The sequence below is a fragment of the Vulpes vulpes genome, chromosome 7 (genome assembly GCF_048418805.1).
Source record: "Vulpes vulpes isolate BD-2025 chromosome 7, VulVul3, whole genome shotgun sequence".
NCBI lineage: Eukaryota > Metazoa > Chordata > Mammalia > Carnivora > Canidae > Vulpes > Vulpes vulpes.
In genome coordinates, this window is record NC_132786.1 from 95,155,511 (window position 1) to 95,172,130 (window position 16,620).

The 16,620-nt window shown below is 34.7% G+C and overlaps 1 protein-coding gene across 2 annotated transcripts in view; it reads right to left on the bottom strand.

Annotated features, from left to right (window-relative positions):
- Nucleotides 1–16,620, bottom strand: part of AGMO (alkylglycerol monooxygenase) — a 334,206-nt gene that overhangs the window by 187,191 nt on the left and 130,395 nt on the right. For both annotated transcript variants that reach the window (XM_072764450.1, XM_072764451.1), the window contains exon 5: nucleotides 9,634–9,729. In XM_072764450.1, coding sequence (XP_072620551.1) covers nucleotides 9,634–9,729 — 96 coding nt within the window. The remainder of the gene's footprint in view (nucleotides 1–9,633; nucleotides 9,730–16,620) is intronic.

Below are 16,620 nucleotides of genomic sequence, written 5' to 3' on the forward strand. Positions count from 1 at the left end.
TACATAGGAAATCTATTTGGAAGGCAGTGCATGAGAAATATAAAATTAAAACAGTTTAGATTTCGTTCATCAAGCAATTGAACATTACCAAGAGATTTCCAGTAGGACTGGTCTCTGAGGATAGGTCAAATTATAAGAGGGACAAATAGATGTGTATAAAAGTCACACAGAACTTGGTCCAGGCAAAAATTACAACTGAGCTCTGTCTTAACTAACCAATAGCTTTGATCTTCTTTCAGTGTGCCATATGGGTTATTTATGAACCCTGCTGCCTCCCATCATGGTACAAATAAATATAAATATATAAATATATTGTTTGAAGAGGGTGATAAGTAAGTCATAGCCAAAACATGAGCTCTGAAGCCAGCTGTGTTACCTTATATAAACTGTAGAATCTCATTAGTCTTAGCTTTAAAAAGGATAATGTTTGCCTACAAAGTTGGTGAATATAAAAATTCCAATTTTCTGAAATTGTCTATTAAATTTCTGGGATAGTTTCCTGCTACATGTACTCCTACATGTATCCTTAAAATAAAGCCCCATTAACTGAAGTTATTTGAACTTATATTGATTCTTTACAACCTATAAAAGTTTAATTGACCTTTAGTAATTCAAATTATTTTATTAGAATTAAATGAAAATTTTTCACTTGGCACATATTGGATGTTTAATATATGGTGGCTATTATAACATTAAGATCAGAAATGGATGAAAATAAGGGATCTGGAGCCTGACTTCTTAGTACAAAACCCAGCTTTGACAGTTACTAATCCTGTGATGCACGACAGGTTATTTAGTATACTTAATTTGAGGAAATAGTATTACCTATTCTATAGACTTGTCTTGAAGATTTAGTGAGAATATATTGGCTAAAATGTTTAAAATACTTCCTGAAAAAATGAGTTCTGGAAAAGTAAATGACATTCAAAATGAAAAATATGAGACAAACAGAAGTCTCATCCCATCAAAGTTTTTCCTTGGGGCATATCACATCAATGACAAATATAAGTAACTGAGAATTTGTGACTTGGGATAACCGTAGCTGTTTAGTCTTCTAAAATTCAGTCATTTTAAAATATCTTTTGAGCTACTTTTCCTTCATACAGAATATTATATCTCATTGTTCCAGTATTTATTTATTTATTTATTTATTTATTTATTTATTTATTGTCCTTGTTATTACATGCAAGACTAGGAAAGCAAGAGGCATTCAATGAAAGTCAATAGGATATAATAATTGAAATATTTAAAAAGATACATTGAATTTGGCAAATTTCATAATTTTGTACATCGATTGGTTCCTGAATTAGAAAAAAAAGTTTATGACAAAAACCCCTAAATAATGCATTTCATGATCAGAATTTCAAACTCATAAAGAAATACATTTTTCTAAAGTAAACTTGTGCATTACTTCCTTAAGTCTAAAATCCAACTGCATTTATTCATATTAATGAGTCATACTAACCAAAATAAGAGCTGCATTAAAATTATAAGGCATAAAAATGTACGTAAATAATCATAACGATGTCTAGGAACATCGTTATGTTCCTTAGTGAGACACTTACTCACTTTAGTAAGTGACATACAACAAAATCAGTATCTAGATTACAGAAAAGATAAGAACAATAACAGAACTACTGCAAACATTTAACTGACAGATTAGAATATGAACTATCTTTTTAAATACTCAATACTGTGTATTGTTATTCTTTATTTTACGTATGAAGAAACTAAGGCACAGGAAGGTAAAGTACACTGTCCAAGGTCATAGTAATAGCATAAATGAAGTCAGGACTTGAACTCAGGCAATACAATCCCTGAGGCCACAAGAGGCAAACATAGCTTACATTATGTAAATACTATTATTTTTATTTTTTATTTTTTATTTTCTTTTTTTTTTTTGTAAGTAAACTCTACACCCAACATGGGGCATGAATTCATGACTCTAAGGTCAAGACTTCCAAGTTCTATGGACCGAGCCAGCCAGGCACCCCTACTTTTATTATGTTTTTCTAATTTATTTATTTGTTTGTTTATTTATTTATTTATGATACAGGGAGATACGATGCATGAACAGGGAGAGTGGGGGGACAGGACAGAGGGACAGAGAAAAGTAGACTTCCTGCTAAACAGGGAGCCCAAATATGGGAGGGTTTGATCCCAGGATCTGGAGAGCATGACCTGAGCCGAAAGAAGACAATCAACTGAACCTCCCAGGCACCCCACTTTTATGATGTCTTAAAAAAAACACTTGAGTTGAGTAAATCTGTGTTACAATATTCATATATAAGGTCTAATAATTATAGTATGTGAAGTATTTAAGAATATCTTCCCAAATATCATCTTTATGCAAAAAAAATTAATTTATTAGTGAAAAAGCTTTATCAACTAGCTCAATAATTCTAATATATTACCTATCCACACAAAAAATAAAATAACAGCTACAGAAATTTGAGATAAGCTAAACATATTTCTCTGTAATCATGACTTAAAATTCATGTTACAAATATTATATATTTTATTCTTTCTCATCGGTTTAATAAATAATAAGATGTAATAGATAAGTCCACTTAAAATAAAACTACATTTTCATACAAGACTGGGTCTTAGTAGACTCCATAAGATTTTGATGAAGAGAAAAATACTGCTAGACTTCCAAGAAAATCATAATGTTGGACAAAAAAGGGCAATAAGCAAACCACTCTATTAGTTGTATGAAGAAGTCAGATCTCCTAAATCCCAGCTCATGCTGCTACCACTCTATTGTTTTTGCTGTTATAAAGTTATGTTTTCCTATTTATGTATGTATGTATGTATGTATGTATATTTTTTATTGGAGTTCGATTTGCCAACATATAGCATAACACCCAGTGCTCATCCCGTCAACTGCCTCCCTCAGTGCCTGTCACCCAGTCACCCCATCCCCCCGCCACCTTCCCTTCCACTACTCCTTGTTCATTTCCCAGAGTTAGGAGTCTCTCATCTTCTATCACCCTCTCTGATATTTCCCACTCATAACATTTTCCTATTCTTCTATCTCCTACCTTCTACGAACTTCAAGTTCCTATTGTCTCTTCAGTTACACTGCTTCATAATTCCACTGCATATCTCTTATGCTTTCTAATTTTGCACATTGCATTTCTGTAGTTCTCCTATATTCTAATTTCTATTGATGCTTACTCTATATGCATGTCATATACATATTTGCAGAGAAAACATCTGCTTGGGACAGTTGTATGAGTATAGTCTTGTGATGAGAAGAATTTGTTTTCCTCATAGCTTGCCAGCTAGAGCTCTGATGGCACCGTTTGTGCTTAGTGGATATAGCTCACTCAGTAGGATTCTAATAGAATGACTGTCCTAAGGCATGTCCTGATTGCAAGGAGAAGAGGGTGGGAGTGGGAAGATTGAAAGAAGAAGTGCCAGTCTCATGAAGCTAGGATCAGAAATCAAAATTTGAGACAGCAAGAGTGACTGGAAACTGAAAGGTTTCTTTCCTATAAAGAAAGGACTCACAGAGGGAGAAGCCACAATAACCACATATAAGTCTCCTGACTCTTGAATTAAGAGTCTTGACTGACTCTTAAATATCATACAAATATTCATGGATAGGAAGAGGCATTAAGGAACTTGCTGAAAAGCTAGAAATGTAAAAAGCTAGAAAATTGCTGACGAGGATCTCAACTGTTGCCTAGTGCTGGTAAGAGAAAAAGTAGAATGCAAATGCTAGTTTTTTGTAAACACTACAGGCATTTCATTTAAACAAAACAAAACAAAAACAAAAGATATGGGGCACCCGTGTGGCTCAGTTGCTCAAGGGTCTGATTTTGGCTGAGGTCAAGATCTCCATGTTCTGGAAAAGAGGACCCCCATCCTCAACCCAACTACCCTGGAGCCCAGCATGGAGCCCTGCCTCAAACCTTGCATCAAGCTCTGTGCTCAGTGGGGAGTCTGCCTCTCCTTCTTTGTCTCCCTGTGCCTGTCCTTCTGCTAGTGCTCTCTTTCTCTCTTATATAAATAAAATCTTTAAAAAAAAAAGTTTTTGCCCTAAGAGTAAAGACCACTAATTAAAGACCACCAAGGATAGTAAATATACCCCAGGATTCAGATCATACCAAAAGTCCCATGTCCAATCAAAGCCTCCAAATATGTAGGATAATTAGCTAATTATTTCACTGTCTCCCACAATAAAAATAATAAAAAGTCAGAGGAATATCACATAATCTAAAGTCCCTATGACAAATGTGCCAAGTAGACTGGCATATAACAACAATAATAATTTACGAGATATACAGAGAAGGAAACTGATCCATAACAAGAAAAATAACTGTCAAATGAAGTAGACTTGCACATGACTCAGATGTTGGAATTAGTTGATGAAAAATTAAAAATAGGGCAGCCCGGGTGGCTCAGAGGTTTAGCGCTGCCTTCAGCTCAGGTTGTGATCCTGGAGTCCTGCAATCGAGTCCCATGTCAGGCTCCCTGCATGGAGCCTGCTTCTCCCTCTGCCTGTGTCTCTGCCTCTCTCTTGCGCTCTGTGTCTCCCATGAATAAATAAATAAATAAATCTTTAAAAAAATAAAAATTTAAAATAATTATTAAAATTAAGACTTAAAGGAAAACACAGTCATAATGAGTGACAGATAATTTCAGCAGAGAAGTAAAACCTATTTATAAATAAAAATGGAAATTCTATAACTTAAGGCACACTATCTGATGTGAGATATCCACTGAATGGGCTTAATAATACATTAGCAAGAGCAGGTGAAAAGGTGATTAAATCTGAAGACAAATTAACAAAAAATAGCCAATTTAAATAAAAAATGAAATTTAAATAGTTAGAGAGCATAACTAATATGAATCAATATCAAGTAGTCTAATAAACATGTATTTTGAGTCCAGAGAGAAAAGCACAGATACAATGTTTAAGGAAATAATTAACAGGTAGGTTGGTTTGTTTGTTTTCCAAACTTTGACCTAAACTATCTGTGAACTCTAAACAATGAAGTAAGAGAGAGAGAGAGAGAGAGAGAGAAATATATGACATAAATAAAGGAATAAAAGAGAAAGAAAAGAAGAAAGAAAGAAAGAAAGAAAGAAAGAAAGAAAGAAAGAAAGAAAGAAAGAAAGAAAGAAGGAAGGGAAGGGAAGGGAAGGGAAGGGAAGGGAAGGGAAGGGAGGGAAGGGAAGGGAAGGGAAGGGAGGGAAGGGAAGGGAAGGGAAGGGAAGGGAAGGGAAGGGAAGGGAAGGGAAGGGAAGGGAAGGGAAGGAAAGAAGGAAAGGAAAGGAAAGGAAAGGAAAGGAAAGGAAAGGAAAGGAAAGGAAAGGAAAGGAAAGGAAAACTCTCTACTCAAAGACTATACAATTGTCCATAAGAAAGCCCTGGAGAACTTTTTTTTTTAATTTATAAATTTTATTTATTTATTCATGAAAGACACAGAGAGAGAGGCAGAGCCATAGGGAGAGGGAGATGTGGGACTCGATCCCAGGACCCTGGGATCATGCCCTGAGCCAAAGGCAGATGCACAACTGCTGAGCCACCCAGGTATCCCCCTGGAGAATTTTCAAACAAATCATTTTATATGAGTCTTCCTATTAAGTTATAACAATCATTAAAGTGAGCGATTAGTATAAGAGGAAACAAATCATTGGAAGAAAATAGAAGTCTAAAATTAGAGCCAACTGCATATGGTCAATTTCTTTTCAACAAAGGACTCAGGAAATCCAAAGTCTGAAACAAAGTCTCCAATCTAAAGGGTGCAATAGTAAGTGGGTATTCAAAAAATGATAATCAAAGACTTCTTGGAGAAAATACAAAAAACAAACAAAATCCACCTAAAGTAACCAGTAGGAAAAGATAAATTAAACTTTGAAATTTAACATTTTTTTCAAAAGTAATCACAAAGAAAATGAAAAAACATGCTACAGGATGGGGAAATACAACTTAACTACATATAATCTGACAATGATTTATGTCCAAAATCTATAAAGAATTCCAAGATACTCAGGCAAACAATAAAAAATAGATAAAAGCTTGAACGGGCAGCTGATTAATGCAAATGCATCAATGCCCAATAAGTACATGGAATGCTGCACAGCATCATCATTTATTAGGGAACTATTATCACAAAGAGATAGCTCCTTGACCACATTAGAATGGGTAAAATTAATGTTAATATCTCATCCTAATCCTTCTTTCCTAGTCATCCCAAATATCTCTCCCCTGGGAAAAGAGTTGGCTATCCACATAGCCAAAGTACTTCTAGAAACATTTCATGCATCTGTGAACATATAAACATATGGTTGTTTTCTCTTTTTTAATATAAATATTAACACACACCATGCCCTGTTATTTTTTGGATATCTGTCCAGATTAGTACATAAAAAGATTGCTCATATTCTTTGCAACTGCATCATATCCCATTTAGGGGCTTCAGTTCAGCAGTATAAAAATTCTTGAATCCTGTTGGTTCAAATCTTCAATACCAAATAATTATTTCTCTTTTATGTTTCTTTGCCCAAGCATTGACTGATAGAGCATGAACAATGATAGCAAATCAAAGGTAAGAGATAATGTTACTATTACTCTTGTACTGTGTGAATCAACCAATACCCAAATATCATTTAAAATCTGAAAAAAGTTACAATGTTCCACAGCTATTAACTTTTTTTTTTTCACAGCTATTAACTTTAAAACATGTATTAAATAATAAATTTTTCTACTTGCCAGGGTAAACTCAGAAGAAAAGAGCATCACTGACTATGTGTTGCAGACACTTTGGATGAATGAACAATAAACAAAAATGTAGGCAAGAATTAAACAACAGAGTATAATTTATAGCAGATTTTGTGATTTTCAGAAAAGAGAAAGGGGACGGACACTGTTGTGTCTTCATCAAAAGTAATCCAAAAATAAATAGAAAATTTCATTATAAACTCGTCAGTTTGTTTCATGATATATTTTTTCTCTCACATACAGTCTTCCAAAAGAATATTGTTACTGTTTTGCTTTGTCTTGTTTTTTACTTTCTCTTATCCTAACCTGATTGATTGACACACATGAACCTGTCTTCACTTTTACAAAATCAGTACCTTCTTACGGCCAAATCCCCCTCAGAATGAAAGCTTATTTTATGGATGTCAGTAGCAGTGAAACAACTGGAAGAATCAAACCTCCATTTGGGACTATTCTAGGCTGTTTGGCCATCATTGTCACATGTACTTCAGCTCGCATATTGTTTCTGTGAATGGAGTATTGTGTTCGTGTATTAAACTTTGAAAACCTAGGGCAAGCACATGATAATAATATATATATATATATATATATATATATATATATAGAGAGAGAGAGAGAGAGAGAGAGAGAGAGAGGCAAGTGTAATCAAGAAATGGAGTGAAAAGAAGACTTAATTTTAAAATATATATATTTTATATATATATATAAAGTATAATCTACTTCCTGTATGATTCTGTTCTTTTAAACGAGTGGTAATATGCTGTCTACAATAATAAATGTAATGAAATGCACAGCTGTAAAAAAAATCTTATAAATGTATTCACACCTAATGATATCATTTTAAACTTTTAGAGAAAACCTCAATTTCAGAAAGTGTCTTCTTGCTTCCTGTGCAGCTCAGTAGTAGTAATTATACATGATACTATATCGGTGTCCATCGAAAGATGAATGGATAAAGAAGATGTGGTTTATGTATACAATGGAATATTACTCAGCGATTAGAAACGACAAATACCCACCATTTGCTTCAACGTGGATGGAACTGGAGGGTATTATGCTGAGTGAAATAAGTCAATCGGAGAAGGACAAGCAGTGTATGTTCTCATTCATTTGGGGAATATAAATAATAGTGAAAGGGAATATAAAGGAAGGGAGAAGAAATGTTGGGAAATATCAGGAAGGGAGACAGAACATAAAGACTCCTAACTCGGGGAAATGAACTAGGGGTGGTGGAAGGGGGGAGGAGGGTGGGTGTTGGAGGGGAATGGGTGACGGGCACTGAGGTGGACACTTGACGGGATGAGCACTGGGTGTTTTTCTGTATGTTGGTAAATTGAACACCAATAAAAATTAATTAAAAAAATAAAAAATAAAAAAATATGAGGTACAACACATGTGAAAGGTTGTCATACTTTGCTTTTGAGCTTGGAAATGAAACCACCTGGAGGTTCTGAGCTTAAAAGAAATGTCTCATCACTGGCCTGCCTCCACTGCTCATTTACATATTGCAATGGAACTCAAGCTCATAGACCTCTCTGAGGGGCATGGGAAAATGAGGAAGTTACTTAGGCACCATTGTTCTGTATCCAAACTAATACCTGACCCAACACGTGGCCTGACCTGTAGCAGAGCTGCTATAAAAATGTAATTCTCCTTTAACCCCTCCATGTAAATCATCAGAAAGCTTTCCTCTACTGATTTAAACAAATTTGGTCTTTGACCTCTACAGTCAGAACTGGCCTCAGACGGTTGTCTTATTGACTGTTTGATGTATGTCAACTGCCATAAAATGTAATGCTGTTTCACCACAGGTCTTCAAATAATGCCACATATGTCCAAAGTCATAGCAACAGTCTCTGTATTCCAAGTAAAGCAGTAGCATGAAATACTGCAGATTAATGAATAATGCACTTTGTTGTATCAGGTTTTGATATCAAATGCAGCCGTGATCTGCAATATTCAACCAGCTGCAACACCCATCACTGTGTTTCCTACGAAACTTCAAAAGGCTTCCAACAAATGCCAAATGCTTAGAAAGGTTCTCATGTGTATAAGTAAAAATTTTTCTGGGTCTGTGATTTTTGGTATTTATAACCAGAACCGTACAATAGTTCATAAAACAATCAGTTGCTTAATGATCTATCTGCAAACATTCATATCTGACAATTTGAGATATCACAGAAAACCCAAGAAACTATACTTGCTCACTTTTCTAAGGAGAAGAGAACTAAACATATTGAACACTCTCTAAATAAAACCTAAACTCTAAAATTAAAGCAAGATTTCCAATCAAATTATATTTTCACAATTTCTTTAAGCATTAAACTTTTTCCAAGGAGTACCCTCTGATTGATATATGTATGTGTGTATGTATAAATATGTACCTTAAAATGTTATCAATACCAGTACACATAATAAATTATATTATAAAATGATAATTATTTAAAATAGCATTTATATTAAATATATAAAATTACATATATTATATATTTGTAAATATATTACTATATTTATAAATTATCTATAATATATTTGATATTTATTAATATATTATATTTATATCTTTAAATAGAAATGAATTTCAACATCTTTTGGTAAACAATGTTTAATAAACTGTAATACAGGAAGACATTGTATTGAATACAGTATTAGAATGTTTTGGTACTTAATAGTTCAAAAAATTGTTTTATTTAATTGAGACCAACTGGCCTCATTGCTTCTTATAAACTTTGCAATATATATTCAATAAAAAGGAATAAAAATGAACAGATGTTTCTCCTTAAAGAAGGCAGACAAAGATTTTTCTTACACAATAAATCAGCTGCTAGTGGATTTCGAGGACATTGCTTCAGGCTAACTATTTAGGTATAAAATTTAAAAAAAAAAAAAAGAGTTACCTCTGTGTGGATCCAAAATTGGTAGAGAAGATTGAATTGAAGATGAACAGCATATACTGAAGGTGGTATGAAGAGGGCCAGGGGAGAGTAGAACATCTAAAAAATTAAACATTTTAAAATTATACATATTACTTCTCAACATAAAACACAGTTTTATTCATGGTTCAATGTTATGAGTATAAGCTTCATGAATACAACTTATTCTTTAGCAAATATACCTTATTCTGTATATTTTATTGCCACATTTGACTTTGCAACATTAATTTTCCACATGGTGATAAAGTTACAGACATGTTGGAGCTAAGTCCACCAGACTTTTTAGTTCTCATTTAATATTGTCTAATTAAAATAGCATACTTGGTGTGTTATTTCCTTAATCTTGAAAAGGTTGGATGTGTTTCCTGGAAGTAAAGAGGTTTTTCTTATACACAGACATACTGAGAAGGAGAAGGAGAAGAAAGAAGAAGAAAGAAGAAAGAAGAAAGGAAGAAGAAAGAAGAAGAAGAAGAAGAAGAAGAAGAAGAAGAAGAAGAAGAAGAAGAAGAAGAAGAAAAGAGAAGAGAAAGAAAGGAAGAGAAGAGAAAGAAGAGAAGAGAAGAGAAGAGAGAGAAGAGAAGAGAAGAGAAGAGAAGAGAAGAGAAGAGAAGAGAAGAGAAGAGAAGAGAAAGAAGAGAAAAGAAGAGAAGAGAAGGAAAGGGAAGGAAAGGAAAAAGAACAAAAAAGAAAAGAAAAGAGCATGTGCCTTTATACCTTGACAGATCCCCATAACTGTATTATGGCCTGGCATGCTTAGTAAAAAAATGAAATTATAATTTAAAAAAGTAACTTCATATAAGAATATAACAAGATGATATACATTTTCTCTTTTAAATGTTCTTATGTGGTTGATTGAAAACATGATATGTCTTAAATTCTTCAAAGTTAGTAAGGAAGAAGCTATGATAGAATGCCATAGTGGAAACAAATTTTAAAGGTCTGTATTTCCTAACAGACGGAAATGCCTCTGCCTTGGAAAAACAACTTCTGCTTAAACCGCAGAACTGGTTAGAATCAACTAATAAGCACAATCTGCTGTGTTCTCGTAATGACTTTGATCTCCAAGAGCGATTTCATGTTGTAAGAAAACATTTTATTAAATGAAATGTTAAACAAACAAATAAGAATAAAAGGAATCTTTCTTCCACTTTACACTTTGGATTTTATAGAGTTAATATTTCCAAAAGACTAGTTATTTTAAAAGTATTTCTTCTAAATATTAAATTTTATTTCTAAATTATTGTTATAGTTTTTGTTCTCAGGCCAATATCATTTCAACTATGTTTAGCTGTGATTATGCATCTGAAATTGGACATTTACATAAACACTTCTAGTTTTGGTCTTGAACCTTAAGTCATGAAAAATCTCAACTGTCATCACAAGTAGGATCAGTTTTATTATTTATAAATGTACTATTAAGCAATGGATTGGATTAGTGAGTAACAAAAGAATACTAGGCTCTTTTTCAAGACATCCATTTTAAGTCTTGGTTCTACTACAGAATCTCTGTGATGTTCACAAAGTTCTTAAATTTCTCTAGGCTTCAGTTCTCTCAAGAGAATGGTAAAGAAAACCATTTGAAACTTAGCCATCGTTTTGGTTCCAAAAGATCTGTGATATTATTTTGATTTTTAAAAAAATATATATTTATTTATTTTAAAGAAAGAGAGCAAGCTGTGAGTGGGAGGAGGGGCAGAGAGAGAGAGGCAGACTCCTCATTGTGCAAGGAACTTAATGCAGGGCTTGATCTCATCACCCTGACCTTACCACCCCGAGATCATGATCTGAACTGGAAAAGAGGCGAACACTTTCTATAAAACTAGAGACAAGGAAGTGTGTGCACTTGTGGATTCACAAATCTAAATAAACATATCTGAAAAGAAAATAGAGACAGGGTAAAACAGAAAAACTCATGTTCTCCGTGAAGTTTTAAATATGATCGTTGGCTGAAAGCAAGGAACATGACTGGAGAAAAGCCCTTAAGGAGACTGCAAAATTCTGGAAGGTCTTCTCCCCAGTAGGGAAGACTATCATGTTTACAGCTTGGTGAGGAGCATGGACCACTCAGCTCTGGAAGCCATCTATGGAGGAGCAACAAGCTGCCAGTTGGTACTGTAGGGCACCCACAGAGTTCAGCAAGCTGAGTGTGGGAATGAAGTAGGTGGGTGACTGGATTTAAGCACAGCTCAGGGATTTCAGGACAGATGCAACAGTAGGCGGACTGTTTTCCAGTCAAAGAAATACACTTTAGGCTAGATGCTGTAGGAAATAAAGCCACGAGGCATGACAAACTGGGAGGAGAAGCAGGGGTCAAGAGAGGAGAGCTGTCCACAAGTGAGCTGCAAAGCAAACTGGTTAAAGTTAGGTGTATAATTACTTTGAAATGGAAAAAAAAAAAAATGAGCTCCAGGATTCATGTCTATCTTATTTCAATAAACTAATTTAACTTTACTAATATCTATATTTCTATTATTAATTTTTATAAAGCTACTTAAGAGAAAAAATTTCCTTCATAATTGAGGAACTAAAGTTTGAATAATCAAGTACACTGTCCCACATTCCTAAAATCTACATAATCTATCAGGATACAGAACCAAATCTTTTTTTTTTTTTTTAAGATTTTCTTTATTTTTTCATGAGCGACACAGAGAGAGAGAGAGAGAGAGGCAGAGACACAGGCAGAGGGAGAAGCAGGCTCCACGTAGGGAGCCCCATGTGGGACCCCATCCTGGGTCTCCAGGATCACACCCTGGGCTGCAGGTGGCGCTAAACCGCTGTGCCACCGGGGCTGCCCAGAACCAAATCTTCTGATTGCAGATAGAGTATACTAATCTCTATCTATCCTTTAATTTACTTTGATTGCATGTTTGGAATAAGTGCCTGTGTTTCTACTTAGGACATCCTTATTTTAAGTAATTTAGGCTCATCTTTCTGTTCCCATTTCTATGCTTTTATCCATTTTTCCCTTTGCCCATTACACCTTCTTATCCATCCTATATTCTAGCCACACTCAAACTTTATGCATTGAATTATGTTTCCCAAAAAATATACGTGAGGCCTAATCCCCTAGTACATCAGAATGTGCCCTTATTTGGAAATAGATTCTTTATGGAAGGAATCAAGGTAAAATGAGGTAATGGGGGAGGGGTCTAATCGAATTTGACAGGTTTCCATATAAACGGGAAATTTGGGGGCATCTGGGTGGCTCAGTTGGTTAAGCAGCTGCTTTGGCTGAGGTCATGATCTCAGGGTACTGGGATTGAGCCCGGCATAGGGCTCCCTGCTCAAAGAGGAGTCTGCTTCTCCCTCTCTCTCTGCCTCTCCCCCTGCTTGTACTCTCTCTCACTCTCTCGCTCTCTCTCTCTCTCAAATAAAAAAACAAAATCTTAAAAATGGGGGGGGGGGGATTTGGATATAGAGACAGACATGCACACAGGAAGAATGCCATATGAAGACGAAGTCAGAGATCGGCATGGTATATCCACAAGCTAAGGAACACCATAAATCACCAGCAAGTGACCAAAAGTTAGAAATGAGGCATGGAATAGATATTTCCTCACAGCCTTCAGAAGTAATCAACCCTGCCTATACCTTGATATCCAATTTCTAGCATCCAGAACTATGAGGCAATAAATTTCTAAGGTCCAGTCTTGGTACATTGGTATGGCAGCTCTTAGAAACTAATACATACCATGCAGTTTCCTTGCAATTCCCTAAGTTTATTATATTTTCTCATAATTTTGAAAAAGATATGTTCCTTCTATATAATATCCCATTCACAATCTCATTTTGACAAAATTTCATTTTTCTTACAGATTGGGCTCAGGCATTTCTTCTGTGATGCTTCATTTCACCCATCATAGTTCTCAAAGCACACACTTCTCTCTACAATCTTAACAACCTGTATTAATAATAGCTGTTGACTTACTGGAATCCCAACAAAGAAAGCAAGCACTTTAAGAACAGAGCTCATCCTATTTCTCTTTTTATCTCCAACCTTTGCTACCATGACCAGCTCTGACAATCAAGATTGTATACAGAAAACAAAACAAACAAAATGAGTGGGATGTATATTTCAAAGTAGGAACAATTACATATAAAGGGAGTTGAATATTTTAGCCAGCTTTACATTTCTTTAAAAGTAACAATAGGGGGGATCCCTGGGTGGCGCAGCGGTTTGGCGCCTGCATTTGGCCCAGGGTGCAATCCTGGAGATCCGGGATCGAATCCCACATCGGGCTCCCGGTGCATGGAGCCTGCTTCTCTCTCTGCCTGTGTCTCTGCCTCCCTCTCTCTCTCTCTCTGTGACTATCATAAATAAGTAAATAAAAATTAAAATAAAAAAGTAACAATAGGATAATGCTGTCTTATGTGGAGCTCTTCACTATGAGTCTTCTTATCTATCCTTCATCATAAAAACTACAAATGACTATTAAGTATCTGTAAAATGAAACATCAAATATCAGAGAATGATTTTATTTTTACCAAACTTTGAATTGACTTTGATACATTACAAAATAATTCCATTTTCCTGATGCATGCTAGAATCAAGGCTCAAACTAGTCAAAACACAAGATAAGGGCTTCATTTATGTAATATGTGGACACAAACTTTGTCTTATATGCTGTCTCTGAATGGTGGTTGAGGGTGGGGAGGAATGCCTTGGAATTCTGAGACAAAGTCCTGAGAGTTGTTTTGTTTCTTTACTGCACGGGGGGCTCAAGGTATGTTTTCCATCTGTAACTTAAGAGTTATGAGAATTTTATCCCCAACGTATTTAACTGCAGTACATCAAAGTTGTTAGTTTCTGTGCCTTTATTTGTTCATGTTTGTCTTTACATAATTCTAACTCCCACATATTGAAAAATAGTCTTTGCTTATGTAGTTTGGCAGAAAGTATGATATAATAAAAGATTTGAGATTTCACTAAAGGTTCCTCTGCAATCTTATATGTAATAAAAAACAATATTAATACAAGTGAATCATACTCGATATAGTTCAAAGAATTTCCATACTCATCACTGAAAGTAATTTTCAAAATAATAATAGACAAAGGCAGAGCAAATATTAATTATCCCATTTCATGTGCAAAATCACTGAGGTGCAAACATCAATCAATTGATTCAGAGTGGCGAAGCTAGCTAATTAGTGAGCTATCTGGGATTCAGACTTCCTTATTTCCCTAGTGTTTCTTAAATGTAATCATTATGTATTTTTTGTTCCCTAGTGTTTCTTAAATGTAATCATTATGTATTTTTAAATTATTATGCTCAAAAATAATATTATCATATATTTACGGGTTCCCTAACCTGTGGTAAGAAAAGTGTTCATAAACTGATGTTATATTTCTCTACTCTGATGGTAGATAAAATTTACCTCTTTTTAGATTGCTTAATACACTATATATTTTATAAATTCTAATAGTATTCATTATAACACTAACCTGAAAAACAAAACAATTTTAAGAATTCAGATATACTACCGAGCTAAAAATAAATTACTCAGCCTAGTCATTTAAACTAAGTCCATTTATCACTAATTTACCATGCTCTTAAGAGAAATACTCAGCTCATTAAATGTAGATGTTACTCTTTGCCATTCTATAGCTTCATATATGAAAAAAAACATACCAAAATACATTCTATTCAAAAAGGTAAATAAGTTACCTATTCTCTAATGTTTGGAGATATTTTAAATGAAAAATACTCAAATGAATGACAGATTTAAAGTATTTCACACACCAGACTTAGCCTAGTTACCATAGCAGAATATTTGACATCCATAATATCAAATATGTGACATCATAAAACTTTTAAAAATTCTTTCATTTATGTACTGTACATTTATTAAGTACTGACTGCATCAGCCAGTTTAGAGATACTCGTGAAAAATACTTTTAAAGTTTATGGGCTGGCATGAAAAGCAATAATGCAAAAAATAGATATTATAAGATAGATATGCAGGGGTTTTATAAAAAAAAAAAGAAACTTAGGCAAAGTTAGAAAGGCATGTGTAGAGAAGAAGGAATTGAGTCTTGAAGTCTATAATAATCAGGGGTAAAGAAGCAACAATTTTCCTAGCAGAGGTAACTGCATGGGCAATGACATATATCAAGACATTATGACAGAGTAGATTTAGAGAACTGAAAATTGTTAACTGAAGATGAGGTAACAATGGGAGATTGTGGAAGATGAGATTAGAGACAGAAGTGGGACAGGTTTTGACCTCCTCTGCATGTGGTAGGGAGTCTATGAAATTCCTCTCTCAAAGCTATAGAGCAATTTAGCTTGTTCAGAGCTAACATTCTGTAAAGGTAACATTGGGTAATGGATTGAGGGATTAAGAATGGAAAAATAAAGAGTTGCTGTAGAACCAATTTAAAATAGTAATTGCTGGGGGTGCCTGGGTGGCTTAGTTGATTGAATGACTCTTGGTTTTGGCTCAGGTCATGATCTGGGGTCATGGAATCGAGCACTCGCTGAATGCAGAGTTGACTTAGGATTCTTTCTCTCTCCTTTCCCTCTGCCCCTCCTCCAGATCATGCTATCACTCTCTCTCCCTTTCAATAAACAGACAAACAAGTGAAATCTTTAGGGGTGCCTGGGTGGCTCAGTGGTTGAGCATCTGCCTTTGGCTTGTGATCAATTCCCCTACAGGCTCCCTGTGGGGATCCTACTTCTCCCTCTGCCTATGTCTCTGCATCTCTCTCTGCGTCTCTCATCAATAAATGAATAAAATATTTTTAAAAATATTTAAACAGTTAATATTGTACCAGCTAGATCACTGTTCTTTATGATGCTCTAGAAACCCCAGGAATCAATGACTATTGCTGCTGATTCTTTGTTTGGCTGGTTTTGGGTTTTCTAGAGTTGCTACATTTTTCATAGTGGCTCTGGGAAAATGTAGGTACTAGATGTAGTTATATTTTTTAATAAATATTTTTATAAGTTG